At 39.6% G+C, this 16,247-nt stretch overlaps 2 protein-coding genes across 10 annotated transcripts; both read left to right on the forward strand.

Annotated features, from left to right (window-relative positions):
- The first annotated feature begins 1,092 nt into the window (after positions 1-1,092).
- On the forward strand, positions 1,093-3,741 carry LOC147864674 (uncharacterized). Of its 3 annotated transcripts, none has more exons than XM_087317683.1 (5): positions 1,093-1,203; positions 1,766-1,880; positions 2,008-2,148; positions 2,235-2,333; positions 3,438-3,741. In XM_087317683.1, the coding sequence occupies exons 1-5, from the start codon at positions 1,136-1,138 to the stop codon at positions 3,528-3,530; spliced, it is 516 nt and encodes a 171-aa protein (XP_087173809.1). In that variant the 5' UTR covers positions 1,093-1,135; the 3' UTR covers positions 3,531-3,741. The 3 variants fall into 3 exon arrangements, with proteins under 3 accessions (XP_087173809.1, XP_087173810.1, XP_087173811.1); XM_087317684.1 differs by having other exon boundaries at positions 2,059-2,148; XM_087317685.1 differs by lacking the exon at positions 2,235-2,333 and having other exon boundaries at positions 2,059-2,148.
- Positions 3,742-8,902: 5,161 nt separating this feature from the next.
- On the forward strand, positions 8,903-15,904 carry LOC147864675 (uncharacterized). Of its 7 annotated transcripts, XM_087318790.1 has the most exons (6): positions 8,905-10,711; positions 10,794-11,193; positions 11,480-11,555; positions 11,642-11,842; positions 12,077-14,013; positions 14,118-15,904. In XM_087318790.1, the coding sequence occupies exons 3-6, from the start codon at positions 11,532-11,534 to the stop codon at positions 15,358-15,360; spliced, it is 3,405 nt and encodes a 1,134-aa protein (XP_087174916.1). In that variant the 5' UTR covers positions 8,905-10,711; positions 10,794-11,193; positions 11,480-11,531; the 3' UTR covers positions 15,361-15,904. The 7 variants fall into 7 exon arrangements, with proteins under 7 accessions (XP_087174917.1, XP_087174920.1, XP_087174922.1 ...); XM_087318791.1 differs by lacking the exon at positions 10,794-11,193 and having other exon boundaries at positions 8,903-9,026; XM_087318794.1 differs by lacking the exon at positions 10,794-11,193 and having other exon boundaries at positions 8,904-9,026; positions 11,480-11,544.
- The last annotated feature ends 343 nt before the right edge of the window (positions 15,905-16,247 follow it).

A 16,247-nucleotide genomic window follows, 5' to 3' on the forward strand; every position in this document is an offset into this window, starting at 1 on the left:
TATATGTATATATGTTTGTCTTTCATGGTTAACCCGACACTCAATAGTAGCATGGCGCATTCATTAGCCTCCTTTTGCAAGGATATGAGTAGCGATGGGCACGGTTCCGGTTCGGTTCGGTTTCAAGGCAAAGAAACCAAACCGTTTACTTACAACCAAAACCAAAACGTTTATGAACTCTCAGTATTTAAACCAAACCATTTAAGAAAAAGTTGAAACCAAACCGTTTAGGGAAAAGTTGAAACCAAACCGAACCATTTAATAAGAATTCTAAACCTAATCACTTAAGTCAAACTAATTAAACATCGAAATAAACAAAAATACATTAAATTAAATAAGCATTTAAGTTCAATTTATTAAATCAATAAAAAACTATTAAAGTAAAAAAAAAGTTGACCAAAAACCTTTAAACCAAACCTATAAACCCGAGGTTTAGAACCGAACCGAACCGTTTATCGAAAATCCAAACCATTAAATTTTTTTGGAACCAATAAACCGTTAAAACCATGGCTTAACGAGTTGGTTCGGTTTGAGCCGAAGCCGTGCCCATTGCTACATATGAGTGAGTGTGTCTCATGTTTGCTTGACCATGCCTTTGTCACGTTTACGAAGCCGAAGTGTCCCCTTCTTCCCTATCTTCGAAGAAAGAGAGAGAGAGAGAGAGAGAGAGAAGAATAAGAAGAATGATGGATGTGACAAACCCTACTACTATTAACGTCTTTCTAGATCTAAGTTCATCGGTTGTCAAGATCATGATAGTGCATGCAATGCACCTATCATTCCTTTTCTATCCAATCACAAGTAGTAGTCCCTTTCTAACATTTAGTGAACATGCCCCCCTTGACTTACGTAAACCGCAGGCAGTGACCTACCCTCCTCTGCCTCTTAACGAGCGATGAGCGTGAGACCGGTTTGGGTGTGGCTGGTTTTTTCGGACATTCCGGGGCCCCGAGAAGACAAATGAGTGGCCATCACACCCATGCGATGGGCGGGCTGTTTTTTCAATGTGTCCCACACTGGCTGAAGAAAAATCAAACAGAACAAAAATGCTGCTGGCCCCTGTTTCTCTCTTCTTCTTCTCCTTCTTCTCCTTCTTCTTCCACTTGCAAGAGAAGAACAGAGGAAGCCATCGCCAATGGGCATCACCTCCTCTGCAGGACGCCTCTTCTTCTCTGCCATCTTCATCCTAGCTGCCTGGCACAAGTAAGCGTTCTTCCGGAAATGGTAACAGACTCGCGTACACTGCATAGAAGAGACAGCATTGAGAGTAGAGGAGGGGAGGGGAGGGGAGGAGAAGACAGAGAAAAGAAAAATGCTGAAGTTGTAGCTCTGTGGGTAAGGTTGCCTGGCGAAGGTCATGCACCCCACCCCTGCATAATGCAATTCGCAGTGGCATCTAGTATAGGCGTGCAGTGCAGTAAGTGAGAGTTCAACACTGGTGGTGCATGGGTTAGTAAGTTTTTGGCTTAATACTCGGGTATAGAGAGAGAAAGAAAGATATATTAAAGAGAGAGAGAGAGAGAGAGAGCTCATTTGATTAGGTTCTCTGGCTGAGACCAGAAGGCCATGTATGTGTTCAGCTCTACCTTCCACAGTGGCATCTAGTATGGTACTGCAGTTAGTGAGATTTGAATCCCAATGCACGAGTAATAGAAATTCATGGCTCACTGCCACTAAGGTGTAGCCAGAGTGAGAGAAGGTTAATATTGAGTTTTTCTGTCTTTTTCCTAACAAGATTATGGTTTTGCGTCTGTTGAATGAGTAGAATCGAAGACTTTGGTAGAGATGGAGGCAGTGCTATCAAAGCTATGGAGCCCAAGCTTGCTCTCTTCAAGGGCCATGTGGTTGCAGCTCTTGGCTATGACATCCCACACGTGGAGGTAACACGGACACAGCACACACAGATGTATGCAAATTATTTTCTTCTCAATGTGTATATGGCTTTGGTTTGCTGTATGTCTTAGATTTTTCGCTCCTTGATAGAGATGTTGAAAATCCTATCTTTAGGTCGGGTCTCTTCATGAAAATTTTGTAGTTAAGAAATTCTTCTCTTTCCAGACAAAGCACTTATTGATGGCTGCTATAGCTTTAGAAGGCATTGGTGGAATACTATTCACTTTCGGCAGTAGCTTGGGAGCTTATTTATTGGTAAGAGCTTTCTTTTGAGATTTTTGGCATCAAATCATTTTTTTATCATTTCTCTCTCATTCATAAGGGCATTGTCTTTCTTGTAGCTGATTTTCCTTGCATCAGTTACACCAATAATGCATGATTTCTACAATTATGATTCGACAAGCACAGATCATTCACGAGAATTCACACAGTTTTTAAAGGTATTTACAGTAAAATATATATTCCTTGTTTTCAAATATTTGTTCAAAATTTCTTCCTAGTTATTAAACCTCAGGGTATGCATTGTCAGTGAGGTCAGTTCAATATTTTCCTGGTAATATTGGATTGATTTCTATCTGTGTACAATTCATTCAGGAGTCAATTCATTTGTGTGTTCATTGTTTTGGGGTTTACGGTTTAGGGTATAAGGCATTTTCCTGGCGTTATTAGCAAATGGATTTATTTCTGTCTGGGTGCAATTCATTCAGGAGTTGTTCTTTTTGTGTGTGCACTGTTTTTATGTTTAGGGTTTAGTGTATAAAACCTAAGATGTCTTATGAACCCTTTGAAGGTTCTATGTTTAGTGTGTTTACAACATAGATCGCCCTCTAAAGTCTTTCCAAGATCTCATCTGGCTTGTTTAGGGGGCTTCATCGTGAAATGTCTCAAAGAGGCAGCAATGTGACGTAATGTCTCTGCAATATCACTCTCTCGTTATTGTATGTCAGAAGCAGGATATTGTAAGTTTCGTAGTTTATGGCGAATGTCTTCCAAAGACTAATTAACATAGCTGTATGGCAAATGTAGGCTTAGGCTAATACTCTGACAGCTTATGAGTATAATTGTGTAAGCCTCCCTGACTGTAAGACTTACCAGTCAAACATGAACGAATGTCTGTCATAGCGATACAAGAGTTCTGTGTGGAATGGCTTTTGGTCAACCAATCAAGGGTATACCTATGGTTTCCAATATCTCTCTTATCCATGAAGTCATTTCATACCATTTCAAAATATTCAGCAATAATCTATTGAGAATTCTGGCAGTACCTATCACATGAAAAGGTTAGTTGGGCATCAAGAAGTATAGTTGACCAAAACATTCCATATAGTCACACTGCGATGTGGAACAACAATTTTTTAGCTACTGTAGCTAAACTTCTAACTTCAGTGGTTGGGTAATGTAAATAATCAGTCATCAGGAAGGGTGGAAATCAAAAGCGTATTATTAAACATGATTTTTTCATATTAAAACTTTATAGTATGTTTTCTTCTAATGATGTAAAGTTTTCTAATCTGAGAACATGTATTAACTAAAAACTTTTGCAGAACTTGGCTTTGTTTGGTGCACTTACTTTCTTTTTGGGAATGAAGAAATTTAAATCAATCGATGTGAAGAAAGTGAAGGCAAAGACAAATTAAGAGGTCTTTATGTCTTGTCATCGATGACAATGATGTCATGACATGCTCTTTAATGCTATATGATTGTGACCACAATGTTAATGTCAAACATGTCATTCGAAAACATCATTTGCGACATTGCAACAATATTATCCACAAAATTTTGGATGTCCTATCTCAAACATTTTTATAGCTGTGATCAAAGTGGATATTTGCCATGGTTTAGAGTCTAGAGTCTAGACTTTTTCCATGGGTTTTTGTTAGTTTGTGGTTTACGATCCTTGGCTATATTATTATTTGAATCTTGTCCAAACATGACATAATTTTGAGATCCTTTTGTTGATGTGAGATATTAATTTTAAAATGCCTTTTTGACACTCTATGATGTCTTGGTGGAAAGTATGCTGCTTGAATTGTGTCCCTATCTTGAATTGTGTCCCTATCTCTTGTTGGTTTGGGATTGCTTGCTTAAGCCATTGTGCAAGACCTTGTTCAACATTTTATTTATATATCATCAATGGTAATCAATAACTTTCTAACGTCTTTTAGTTGATGAATGAACTTAATGAACCAAATTGATGTTTTTCTGTTTTTTTATATGATATAAAAAGAATGTGCTTGGGTGTGGCATTAGGTTTGGAAATTGAATGATAAAGTGCCATAATTTTTTGGCTTCATAGAGCTTTGGATTCATGGTGACGATAAAAGGGGAGTTGGTTTTCCACTACCCCAATTTTCTTTCTTTGCCAATACCTTACCAAGATGCAAGAAGTAGAGCCATTGTTGATGTTTGTAGTTGAAAGTTTGTGCAGTCATAGAATGCAAGGCCAACTTTACACTATGATTTTTTAAATGCTAACTAGTAACAAGTATTTGAGAATATGGGATATATATATATATTGGAGCTGAATATTTCTCGTGTTCCAATACTCTATTTTCAACATTAATGTAAATTGTGACACATTTCTTAAGTTTCTTTCATGTGGTTGATGATACAATTAAAGATTGTTAGTTTAAATTTACAAAGTATATCATCCATCATAGATGCACATAAAGTTTGAAGGTGTAGCATTTAATGAATATCACATCATAATAACATTGCTCCTCCACTCTAGTGCAATCTTGTTACCATCCTTATATATAATGTTGGGGGGTCAATTCGTACCCTTCACCACCCTTGAGAGGATGGAGGAGGTGAATCACAATTGATTTTGACCCTTAGGATCACCTCAAGTGGCAAGGTTTTGCTACCACCATGATAGATCTTGCATGGCGGACATGATATATTGTCATTTAGAACAAAATATCACTCTACATCTAGTTTATTAAATAACAACTTTTTTAATTAGGCCTTACTCTCTAAACAATATTTGTCTCTCTTAAGTTGATCATGGTGCACCAAAACTTGTAGCCATTAACTAAAATTCTCTAAGGATTTTCAACGCAACTACTCGTTTTCAAGACTAGAACCACATGTTTTGCCTTGATTGTAACACATCACAAAGATAGTGATTTGCACCATCTATTAATCAACAATTTATAAATGGTTGAAGAGAACACTCACCGATAAAGAATTCACCTACAATAGTTTTGATTGAAGACCATATATTGACATGATATCCCCAAAGTATAGTTCATACTTCCCCCGATCTTCCCCAAATGAAAAATTGGATGTAAATGACACATTGCTAGTAATGAGATGAACTATCCAAAATAAAGCCATGGGAAACAAATATAGCAATGCTAATTTTTTTGGCATTATCTGAACAAGTGCTTAACCAAGTTGGAACTAATTTTATATCTCTTGCATTGTTTTGAGGCCATTTATATTTGGGAATTTAACCCAATTGGTAACATCCCAAGTAAGCAATGCCATGAAAACAATATTTCCTTTAATGGCAATGTAGTATGCCAAAATGTTGCTACTCCATGGTAGCCAATAAACTATCGCTCATTAGTTAGTGATGACCTATATAAGAAGGTTTGTAAGACCAGTGGATCAAAAAGGTATTTATTTGATGTTCTAATGCACATACATATATTCAATTTCACATTAACTCTTCTTCAAAACCTCGAGCCACCCCATGGTGAATGCCATGCTAGTTGGAATGTATTGGAAGCTCTTGGGCACTTCAAGTGGGTGCCATGTTGTAAAAATGGCTACATGGTAAACAAACCTTTTGTGGGTGCCATGTTGTAAAAATGGCTACATGTTGTGAGATGAGAGGTTTTAATATACATATATTGATAAAACCATGTTTTATGTCAACGATGGAATTCGTATTATGTGAGATGAGAGGTTTCACAATATGATGCGCTCACATATTCATAAAATTATATCATGCAATGTAAGGTACATTGTTAAACTAAACAAGTTTATTTTACGTGGTCTTGTTGAGCTAATATGTCCAAATCAATACAATGAGAGAGGTGATTAGTCATGTTTCCCATCAATAAACACAATGCAAATTGTGTAATCAATGTTGTGCCAAAAAGCCCCATCTAAACTATAGTTGGCCGAGGCACACTTCTCAACGGGATGTGAATGTCTTTTTACTTTGTTCATGTTTTCTCATGTCAAAATGCTACAATGAATTTAGTACTTACCAATGATCGAGGCATGCACATAACTCAAAAATGGTTTAAGTGTGCATGACAATGTGCAATGGGGGTGTTGCTTTAGGAATCCTATCAGGGTTTTACAATAAACTGAAAAAACAGACAAATGAAATGCATGGGATGAAAACATGCAAACAAATCACACAAGTAGACTGAAATAGAAGAAAAGGAAAAGGTATTCCTTATTAAATTGAGCATGATTTTGACGTGTACGGTGAATTTGTGTTGATATATGCCATATTTGGCAACGACCTATGGCAGAGCTTATCAATGCGTGGATGGCTATTTCTCGAGCACAAAAAATAGATATTGCTTCGTAGGGTTCGAAGCAAGCAAGTTTGAAAGAACATGATTGATGATCATATTCGTTCCTCGTCGCAACAAATATTATTGCTTCACGATTCGTGCAATTGTAACACCGGAGCACATCACGCAATTCACAGTGTGAAATCTTGTATGCTTTAAATTTAGTTTGGAAATTCAGAAAGGCCAAGTGGCTAGCCTTGGGGTGGGGTTTGGGTTCCTATGCACTATGTAGTGCACATTGCTTGGAAACTCAGAAAGAGCCCAAGTAGCTAGCATTGGGGGGTTTGCTTGCCTACGTTTTAATTATTTGGTCGTATTCGAATGTTCTGTAAGAGAACACGATGGATTCAGTGGTGTTTCAGGCCAATTGATATCGGAGATGTGCATATGGTTCCGGGTTTTTGTACGTCATCCTTCAAGGCTGATTTATTTGAGCTAGTCGGACAACTAGGGCTCACATCTCTGATAGTTCCCAAAAAACTATGAACAAAATAGATAGATAATAATAATAATAATAATAATAAGATAATAAATAAATAGATAAAAGAATAAATCAATAAATAAATAAAAGATAAATAAAGTAATAAATAAATAGATATGTAAATAAATAAATAACAAATAATTAAAAATAAAGACTAATTAGCAAATAAGGAAAAAGCAAAGATCTCGAGCATATTATGAATCATACGTACATATGCGAATGGTTCAATCATCCGAGTATAATAAACACCATCGAAGTATGGTAAATACCATACTTTTGTATTCATTATTTATTACATATAAGGTAAACAAATTTTAAGGTAAAAAGTGTAAAAAAAGAAGATAAGAATGTATTGAAAACATACGCATGCGCTTGCATTCGTATGAAAACGAGTGTTTGCCAATGCATTCGAGTATATTACGTATACTACGCGAGTCTCGAGTCTCAACGATCAGGGATGGAGAGAGAGAGAGAGAGAGAGAGAGGGAGCGAGAGGCGGGGGAGGTTCGGGGAAGGACAGGCTCGGATTTAGGTTTGGGTAGGTGTAGCAGGCCCGAGCTGCGAAGAACAAAGGGCTTAAAACGCAAAACAGAGAGAGAGCGAGAGAGAGAGTGTGGGCAGGGGAGGCTCGGTGAAGGCCAGGCTCGGATTTAGGTTTGGGTAGGTGTAGCAGGCCCGAGCTGCGAAGAACAAAGGGCTTAAAAACGCAAAACAGAGAGAGAGCGAGAGAGAGAGTGTGGGCAGGGGAGGCTCGGTGAAGGCCAGGCTCGGATTTAGGTTTGGGTAGGTGTAGCAGGCCCGAGCTGCGAAGAACAAAGGGCTTAAAAACGCAAAACAGAGAGAGAGCGAGAGAGAGAGTGTGGGCAGGGGAGGCTCGGTGAAGGCCAGGCTCGGATTTAGGTTTGGGTAGGTGTAGCAGGCCCGAGCTGCGAAGAACAAAGGGCTTAAAAACGCAAAACAGAGATAGAGAGAGACAGGGGGAGGCGGGGGAGGTTCGGGGAAGGACAGAGTCGGATTTAGGTTTGGGTAGGTGTATCAGGCCCGAAGCTACGAAGAACAAAGGGCTTAAAAAACAAAAGAGAGAGAGAGAGAGAGAGACAGGGAGATGCGGGGGACGTTCGGTGAAGGCCAGGCTCGGATTTAGGTTTGGATAGGTGCAGCAGGCCCGAAGCTGCGAAGAACAAAGTGCTTAAAAACGCAAAACACACAGACAGAGACAGACAGACAGACAATACACCCACCCACCCACCCATCCGCAGGTCTCTCTCTCTCTTATCGCATCTCCATCCCCATCCCCTTCTTCTCCTTCCTCTTCCACAGGTTTCTATCCCTAACTTCAGATTTTGAGGCCATTTTCAGTCGCATACTTTGATCCGCAGAAGACTCATATATTCTGTGGTTTGTTCTCCAGGGGCTCCACCCATCGATCCTCTGTTCTCCACCGCCTTTGATCCATCTACCCTCTGCTGTTCTCCGCAGGTTCGAGATCCATCAATCCCTCCGTTCGTTCTCCACACGATCCATCGGCCCCTCTGTTTGTTCGCTGTTCCGATCCACCGATCCTTTGTTGTCCACGGCTCGGTCCATCTGTATTCTCTTCTCCCCTGTTTGATCCATTGGTCCTCTCTTCTCTGCTGTTTGATCCATCAATCCTCTGTTCTCCACAGTTTCAATTAATGGATCTCCTGTTCTCCATAGTTCCATCCATCAATCCCCCTGTTCTCACAGTTTCCCCACTGTCATATAAATTGATCCCCTTTGTTACATCATCAGATTGATCGACCTTGTTTCCTATCTTCTCTTCGACATCAAAATTTTTCCACCCCTCCCTGTACGCTCCAGTGTCAGTTTGTTCCACCCCCTCTCTCCTCACCAGCAGATAAATCCACTCCTGTTCTGTCTCTGCCAACCATCTGATTTATCGACCCCCCTTCGATCAAACGACAGATCGGTCCACCCCCTTCTCTCTACTGTCAGAGTTTTCCTTCCTATGTTGTCTCTCCACTGTTGGAATGATCCTACCAGTTCCGAGGAGCTTTGAAAATTCACAATTTTGAAGACCCAGTTGGGGATTTTTGTTCTCAGGATCGAATCCTGTTGCTTTCTTCCAGGTTGAGCTCTTACATGTTTTTCTTCTGCATTCCTACTAGTGTTTTACAGGGAATTTAGTTTGTGGATGGAATTATAATCAGGTTGTAAAACAGGTCTTGTGAGGTTATGATCAGATTGTAATGAGGATATAATCAGGTTTTTGCGATGCATTCGGACATTGATATATATATATATAGAGAGAGAGAGAGGGGGGGGGGGAGATAGAGAGCTTTAGATAAGCTTTCTTTACAGATCATTAAAAGGAATGGAAGAACTGTTTCTGCACGGTTGAACAGGGTTTTTGCTTTGTGTATGCTGAGTGTTGTTAAGCATGCATCACAATACAATACAAATTTGATGTAGAAATTGAAATGGCTCCTGAAGGAAGTAGAAAAAATGATTGAAAAAATCCCCAACAGGTGAAGAGGAAATATAGCTGCATCACAGCTTTGTAGCTGAACATAGATCACGAAACACTTCCGAAGAAATTGTATAAAATGAGGTACCTTTAACCTATGTCTTGGTTGATTATATGTAGTAGATCAATAAATAGCAGGATAGAATATTTCTTAGAGCAGGTGCGCCGACATGACCCATATCTTCAATTTTGCTTTCACACACATGCACACGTTCACAGATGTACAAACATACACAGAAGGTAGAAACTCAAAAGTTTTCAGAGAATATATATGGAGAACATTGTGAGAAAATCTATGATCCATCATGGCTGGTAAGCAATTACAGGTCTATAAAGTAAATGAGGAATAATCCCACAGGTGAACAGGAAATAATTCCTTGGAGCTAGATAAGCTGGATGGGAAAAAAACAAACAAACATTACAATACAAAGTGAAGTAGAGCATGAAAGTGTTCAAAGGAAAGAAAACATGAGGACAACGATTTGACTTTTAAACCATGTTTCGCGAAGTATGTCTACGATAGCCAAGGAACATAGCAAGGTAGGGCATTTTGCCTAGAACAGGTGCGACAACACATGACCTATGCATTCAATTTTAAGTTTAGGTAGGAAATATCAAGCTCTTTTCCGAGATCCATTGCTCTTCTAGCATCAAGCCATAAAAGAACCAGTCATCAATTCAAGTAATCCATTACTCTCCTAGTCATTCAAACCATGAATGATCCAATAATTGTTGAGTTCATCAAGGTTGCATTGTATTCTCTATCTCGGAAAGCAGCCATGGAGAACAATGTGCGCAAGCTTGGATCCATCTCAGCCCCAGAAGGAGTGTGGAAATCAATCAGATTCTTGAAAAGTTCAGGCCTTCTGTTTCTCTTCCATCAAATGGAACTTACTGAAGTTTCTTGCTATTAAAGAGAGAACTATTTGCACTCGTGGATGACAGCAATTGACGAACAATCTTGGTGTGCCAAACAAAGATCCCTTTCTTGATGCCCTATGGGCATATAGGTTTTTTTTGCTTTTCATGGCATCACAAGTGTTTTTTTACCCTTTTCCATGGGTTTAATGCATGGACAAAAACGTTCAATGAGGTGAACAATCTTCATGGGCTGCAATAAAGATCCCCTTTCTGATGTCCTACTGGCATGTAATTTTTTGCTTGCTTTTTTTGGCACTATGGGTTTCCCAAAACGAAACCAAGCTCTCATATACTTGGAATATTAGAAGATCATGGTTCAGTTTGTGGCTGCTAGCTGTGTACATTTTGGCAGCAATAAGCATCCAGGTGACCAATAAAAGTTTTAAGCATGACTTCTTTTATCAATAATTGACTATTTGAAGCGTGTTCATCGGAAATTGCTTCGTAGGTTGACGAATGTACTGTCATAATAGTGGTATGATTCAGCTTCAAGTGGAAACCTGAGAATGGTTAGGTCAAACAGAAATTTTGCTTAGAACCTTCTCACAGGATAAACAGGTTATGAGATATGAGAGGCATGGAGCAATCTTCATGTTATAATTAACTTCACAAGAGCTCAGAAATAGGTTGGGTTTCATAATCCCTTGGAAAAGGGGCCATCTATCCATTCTTGGATTTAGCATATCTCTTTGAGCATGTGTATATTAAGGAGCAGTAGCCATTTGAGAGGATGATATCTGCTGGAATCTTGTTTGAGTATTCAGTTTGCTTACATGGATCCTCGCGATCACGAGGATTTACTATTGATCCCTTTGCTGGAATGAGTGTAGAAGTAACTCCATCCACAGGTTAGTCTTGGGGAAGCATCTGGTTTGGTTCAAACTATGTAAAAAGACGATCTAGGTGAATTGAACAAAGATATTAGAATTTTCTACATTAAGATTCAAAATATACTTTGTATTGCAATTCTTCTTTTGCTTTTCATTGTGCCTTTAAAAGGAAAAGATTCAGATTGAAGTTTTGTTAGGATTACTACGTTCCAGCATTAATGTCACTGAGAAGTTTCTTGGTTTTTAAGTTTTTTCATGTGCATTAATCTGGATTGTCTAAAAATATTTGTGTTTTGTATAACAGATTGGAGAGGTCGAGTGTGGAAAAGCTTTCTAGTGGACTGAGGTCAAGTTATATGGAAATAAGAGGTCAAGAGAATGTGAATGCCTATGACCTTTTAAGCATTTGAAAGTCTAAGGATTCAATATACATATTGTGACTGCAATCTTGATTTATTTTCTTCAGGTAGCTACCTCAAGGAAGGAATCCTCAGCTTCAAACATGCTGCCTACCAATTTCTGTCACGGGCAAGCTTCGCAAAATGGTAGATGTAAAGATCACAGTGCAGATAAAGTTGGTTTGAAGTGCCCCATGAACTCAACTCAAACAAGTTCTAGCATTAAAAGCATTCCGGATATCGAGTCCAAAGAAAGTGGTTCTGCAAAGGTTAGCTGTAACGAAAAGCTTTTTCATATTACATCCACATGTATGGTTTGGGATCCCTTGTTTTCTGTTATAAAGCTTTTTTTTGCAGCATCAATACGGAGGATCCCTCTTTATCTATTAGGAAGTGAAGTTATTGTAGGAGTGGTTAGCGTTAGCTTAAATGTTTTTCATGCAATATCAATATAAATGATCCCTTCATGGATTAAGAAGTTTCAATAAATGTTTTTGATACAGTCAATGGTGCTGGGTCGGCGATTCAATGATACCCCGGCCATTGTGCCAATAAAGAAGCGGAGAATTCAAATTGTTGAAGCTATGAGGTCTCCATCACCATCACCATCATCACCACCGAGATCACCATCGCCTCAGACATTTTCTTCACACAGATTGGCTTCTGCATTATATACGTGCTCTCCATCAAGGCAATCCTCTTCACATTGCATGGTACCCTCTCCTACACCTTCCTCACCCAACTCCTTAAGCATTTGTAAAGATCAGAATTTTCTTGCATCAAACAAGATCGAAAAGTTCTTGGGACAAGAAGGGGAGCAAGAAAAACAAGGTATAACAAAGATCGAAGAATACCAAGGCGCCATTGACAGCGCAGATAGGGGTTTGTCGGAGAGTTATTGTGAAGACACTAATAAGATAAGTTCCCAAATTGTCAGGCAGAATATTGAGGATCTTTCACCTGAAAGGGCACATGATGAGATTGCCAGATCTGAATCAGGTAGCATTGGTAGAGATGATAGATTGCATTGGGATCTGAATACAGATATGGCAGCTTGGGATACCGTCTCAGATCAGGATGGTGGCAAGAATGTTGATTGTGAAAGTGCAGAAAGTCCTGACACTTCAACTAGCAGAGCTTCCGATGATAGTAGTCATGGTGAGAGAAGGGTGCATCGTGTAAGTGCTGACATGGAAGAGAGGGATGAAGAGGCGAAGCGAAAAATTGACCATAATAATGCACTAGTAGAGAACTGCAGCAGCATGAAACAAAAAACATCACTGTTAACTAGACACACTGGATGGGAGTTGGATAATGGGGTGTATAATATGAGATATGGAAGACGTGAGCCAACATCTGATCTTGGAGAGATCCATGATGAATTGGAGGTACAAGATCATGAAAAGGATATTGCTAAAAGAGTCTTATCAGAACCCAAAAAGCAGTTGAAATCAGATGATGGCAAACATGATATTGATGGAAGGGGCTTTTTAGAATTTGAAAAGCAGATAAAATCAAATGACTATGAAGATGATATAATCAAAAGGCGCTTATCAGAATCTGAAAAGCAGATTAGATCAGATGATGTCAAAAACAATACCATTGAAGTTGGCATATCAGAATCTGAGGAGATTAGATCAGATGATGCCAAAGATAATATCATTGAAAAGTGCATATCAGAATCCAAAAAGAACATGAGTGCAGATGATGGGAAAGAGGATATTGTTGAAAGGAGCTTGTTAAAATCTAAAAAACATATCAAATCATATGATGCTGAAGATGATATTCTCGAAATGGGCTTTTCTGAATCAAAAAAGCATATCAGATCAGATGGTGTCAAAAATGATATCATTGAAAAGGATATATCAGAATCGGAAAAGCAAATCAAATCAGAAGATGTTGGAGATTGGAACATGTCCGAAGAGCCGGAAGGAGAGGAGCATGTTGATTATGGTGATTCTGACTTCAGAGATGTTGATGAGATTGGTTTGGGTATAGATGACAAAACCGATTCAATGGTGCAAACCGAGGGATACTCAAATAGTGAATTGGGGAAGCATGTCTTACGTACTGGTGACACACGCTCCGACAGGGATGAAACACAGAGTAGAGCTTCGTCTCATGAAGACGGAGTTCGTAATGAAAATCAAGGAAAATTTATAACATCAGGTAGGAGGAGACCTACAGGTTGGGATCAGCTCCCAGAAGGTTTTGACAATCCTGAAGAGGCCCTAAAAGCGGCCAAAGAGATGGCTCCTCGTCGCGGTGGCCGATCTACAACATGGATCGCTTCTGGAGGACGGGGATCTAATGGGTCAAATCGAGTGGGAGCCACTCCACGAGATGGATACTCAGCAGGTAGAATAGATAGTGGTTATTATGGCGAGAGGCGCTCTGATGATAATATGACTGACCGAGAGAACTTCAATCGAGGAAGAAGGTAAAAAATTGGGATTTCTACTTTTACATTTCAATCTAACATTTTTTATTCCGTGCACCTTTTTTAAGCAGATATGGATGTGAATTTTATTTTATTTTGCACAGATCAGATGATGGTTTCAGTGCCCATAATGCTGCTGTGGCTAGAGGCCGAAACCTTGGGAGGAGAGAAGGGATATTTGGCGGCAGGGGAAGAGGATCGGGGTGGGTTGAAGGTCAGGGAAGCCCTATAAATCAATGGGGGCGACAGCGAACGCCGTCTTCTTATGGTGGACCAACAGGAATGGCTCCAGCACGGGTAGGCAGTGGTGGTGGGTTCATTCTAGCTCATGATGGTACTACTACTATTCCGAAGCCAGGAAGCGGAATCATAAGTGGTGGTCGGGGTGGAATGCGTCCACTTGTTAATCGAGGTGGCCGTGGCCCACTTCTTCAGATAGGTCGAGCAAGTCCAATGGACATGGATGTAGGGATGCATTATTCAATGAGGGCAGGAAATAGGCCCAATGGAATGACTGGAGGAGGTCGTGGCTTGGGTGTTATACATGACCCTCGAAATGGGTCGTCTTCTGGACGAGGCTTGGTTGATCGATACCGAAGTATCAGCGGGGGGCCACCACCACAACAATCAAGAAGAAGTGAATCACCACGAAGGTCATCTTCATCTTCGTCTTCTCATCGTATGGATCATCACCATCATCATTATCCGAATGTATCGAATCGGATGCCAAGCATGAGGTCTGAGTCGCAAATTGTGAAGTCGAGAAACTCTCCATCAGAATATATTCCGACTAGGAGTCAACAACGTTCCCCACCTCCATCATCAAGATGGTCGATGGATAAGAGAGAAGGAGATGGCCAAAGAGAGAGGGATATAAGGCGTTCCTCTGTATCCCGACTCCATGCTCCTCCTCAAAGGACCTCTCCACATGTTGTGCATGGGTCCTCTCTAATGGATGAGCGGGATCGGCAAGTGCTTGCTGTGACGCGACATTCTCCTTCTCCATTGTTAAAAGGTGCCCCTGAGAGTAGTAGTTTGGAAGCCCGGCAACAGCCATTAAGGAGAGGTGAAGAAGGAGATGAAGGAGGGCCACCACAGCATTTCAGATCACAATCTAAGGAACTAGAGGATCGTGCAAGTCCTAGAGATGATAAGGACCGGTATAAGGGATATTTCTCCTATAGAAGAGATAGGGATAGGGATAGGGATATGACAGATATCGAAGATCGAAGGAGAGATCCACATAAGATGCTAAACAAAGACGAGAGACTGGTAAGTGGAGAGAAACATGCCATTGGTCGTGATACTGATGATGATGTTGCACCTAGAAGGCGGCGGCATTCGTGACGTATTTTGTTTTTTGTCCTTGGAACTTCACTTTACCTTATTTGCATTTTTTTGGGATCTGGTTCACTTGCATAAAAAGATTTTTTTTCTTATTTTCTTTTTCGTATTCGGGTGGGTGAACATTTATTTATTTTTGCTTCTTCGATTTCCTTATTTATTTGAGGATCAAAAGGTGGTGGTGTTTTTTTACAAAGTTATTATCTTCTCCAATATCTTCGTGGTGCTAATAAGGAAGTGGTATGCATCTGCTCCTGATGATGTTGTCCTAGTGTTTGAAAGGACTGAATGAATGATGTGTTCATCTATAATGCCACACGACATATCAAAGGTTGGGTGTTTTGCCCACCTGTTGACTGGTAGGCATACAAACTAATTTTGAAGCCTCATATCCCTTATGTAGCATGACTTATTAAATGCTCTCAAGGATAGAAGGATGTTTATCCTCAATCTCTCTTTGTTCGTAATGATAGAGATTATGTAAATCTATCTTTCGAAGGCGAGACAATTTCTTGTAAAGATGAAATAAAATTGCTGATTTTTTTTTTGTTAATCCATCTGTATATGGCTATCCACTCCCTAGAACTTTTCATTATTGCTTCCTTGTGAAGCATCTCCAAATTTTGTTTCAGCTCAGAAATTTTTGGATTTGATAAAGCACATGAAATTTATACTGTAAATATGAATTACTGTTTTATCAAGAGTAAAAGATAGTTTTGAATCACAAAGCAAATAAATTTTGGTTATAGTGGAGGTTAAATATTGGGTGTCTTATAATTCCTTCTTAACTGAGATGCATTCTATGTCTTATTACTGCAACATGCAAAGTGCTCCAGTGACTGCTGGATAGAGAAAGTGTGGAGAAAATTTATTGTTAAGAGGCCAAATGT

Source organism: Azolla caroliniana, unplaced genomic scaffold (genome assembly GCF_043228905.1).
Source record: "Azolla caroliniana isolate FFs.n. ecotype wild unplaced genomic scaffold, voAzoCaro1.0.p SCAF_4, whole genome shotgun sequence".
In the NCBI taxonomy this organism is placed as follows: Eukaryota; Viridiplantae; Streptophyta; class Polypodiopsida; order Salviniales; family Salviniaceae; genus Azolla; species Azolla caroliniana.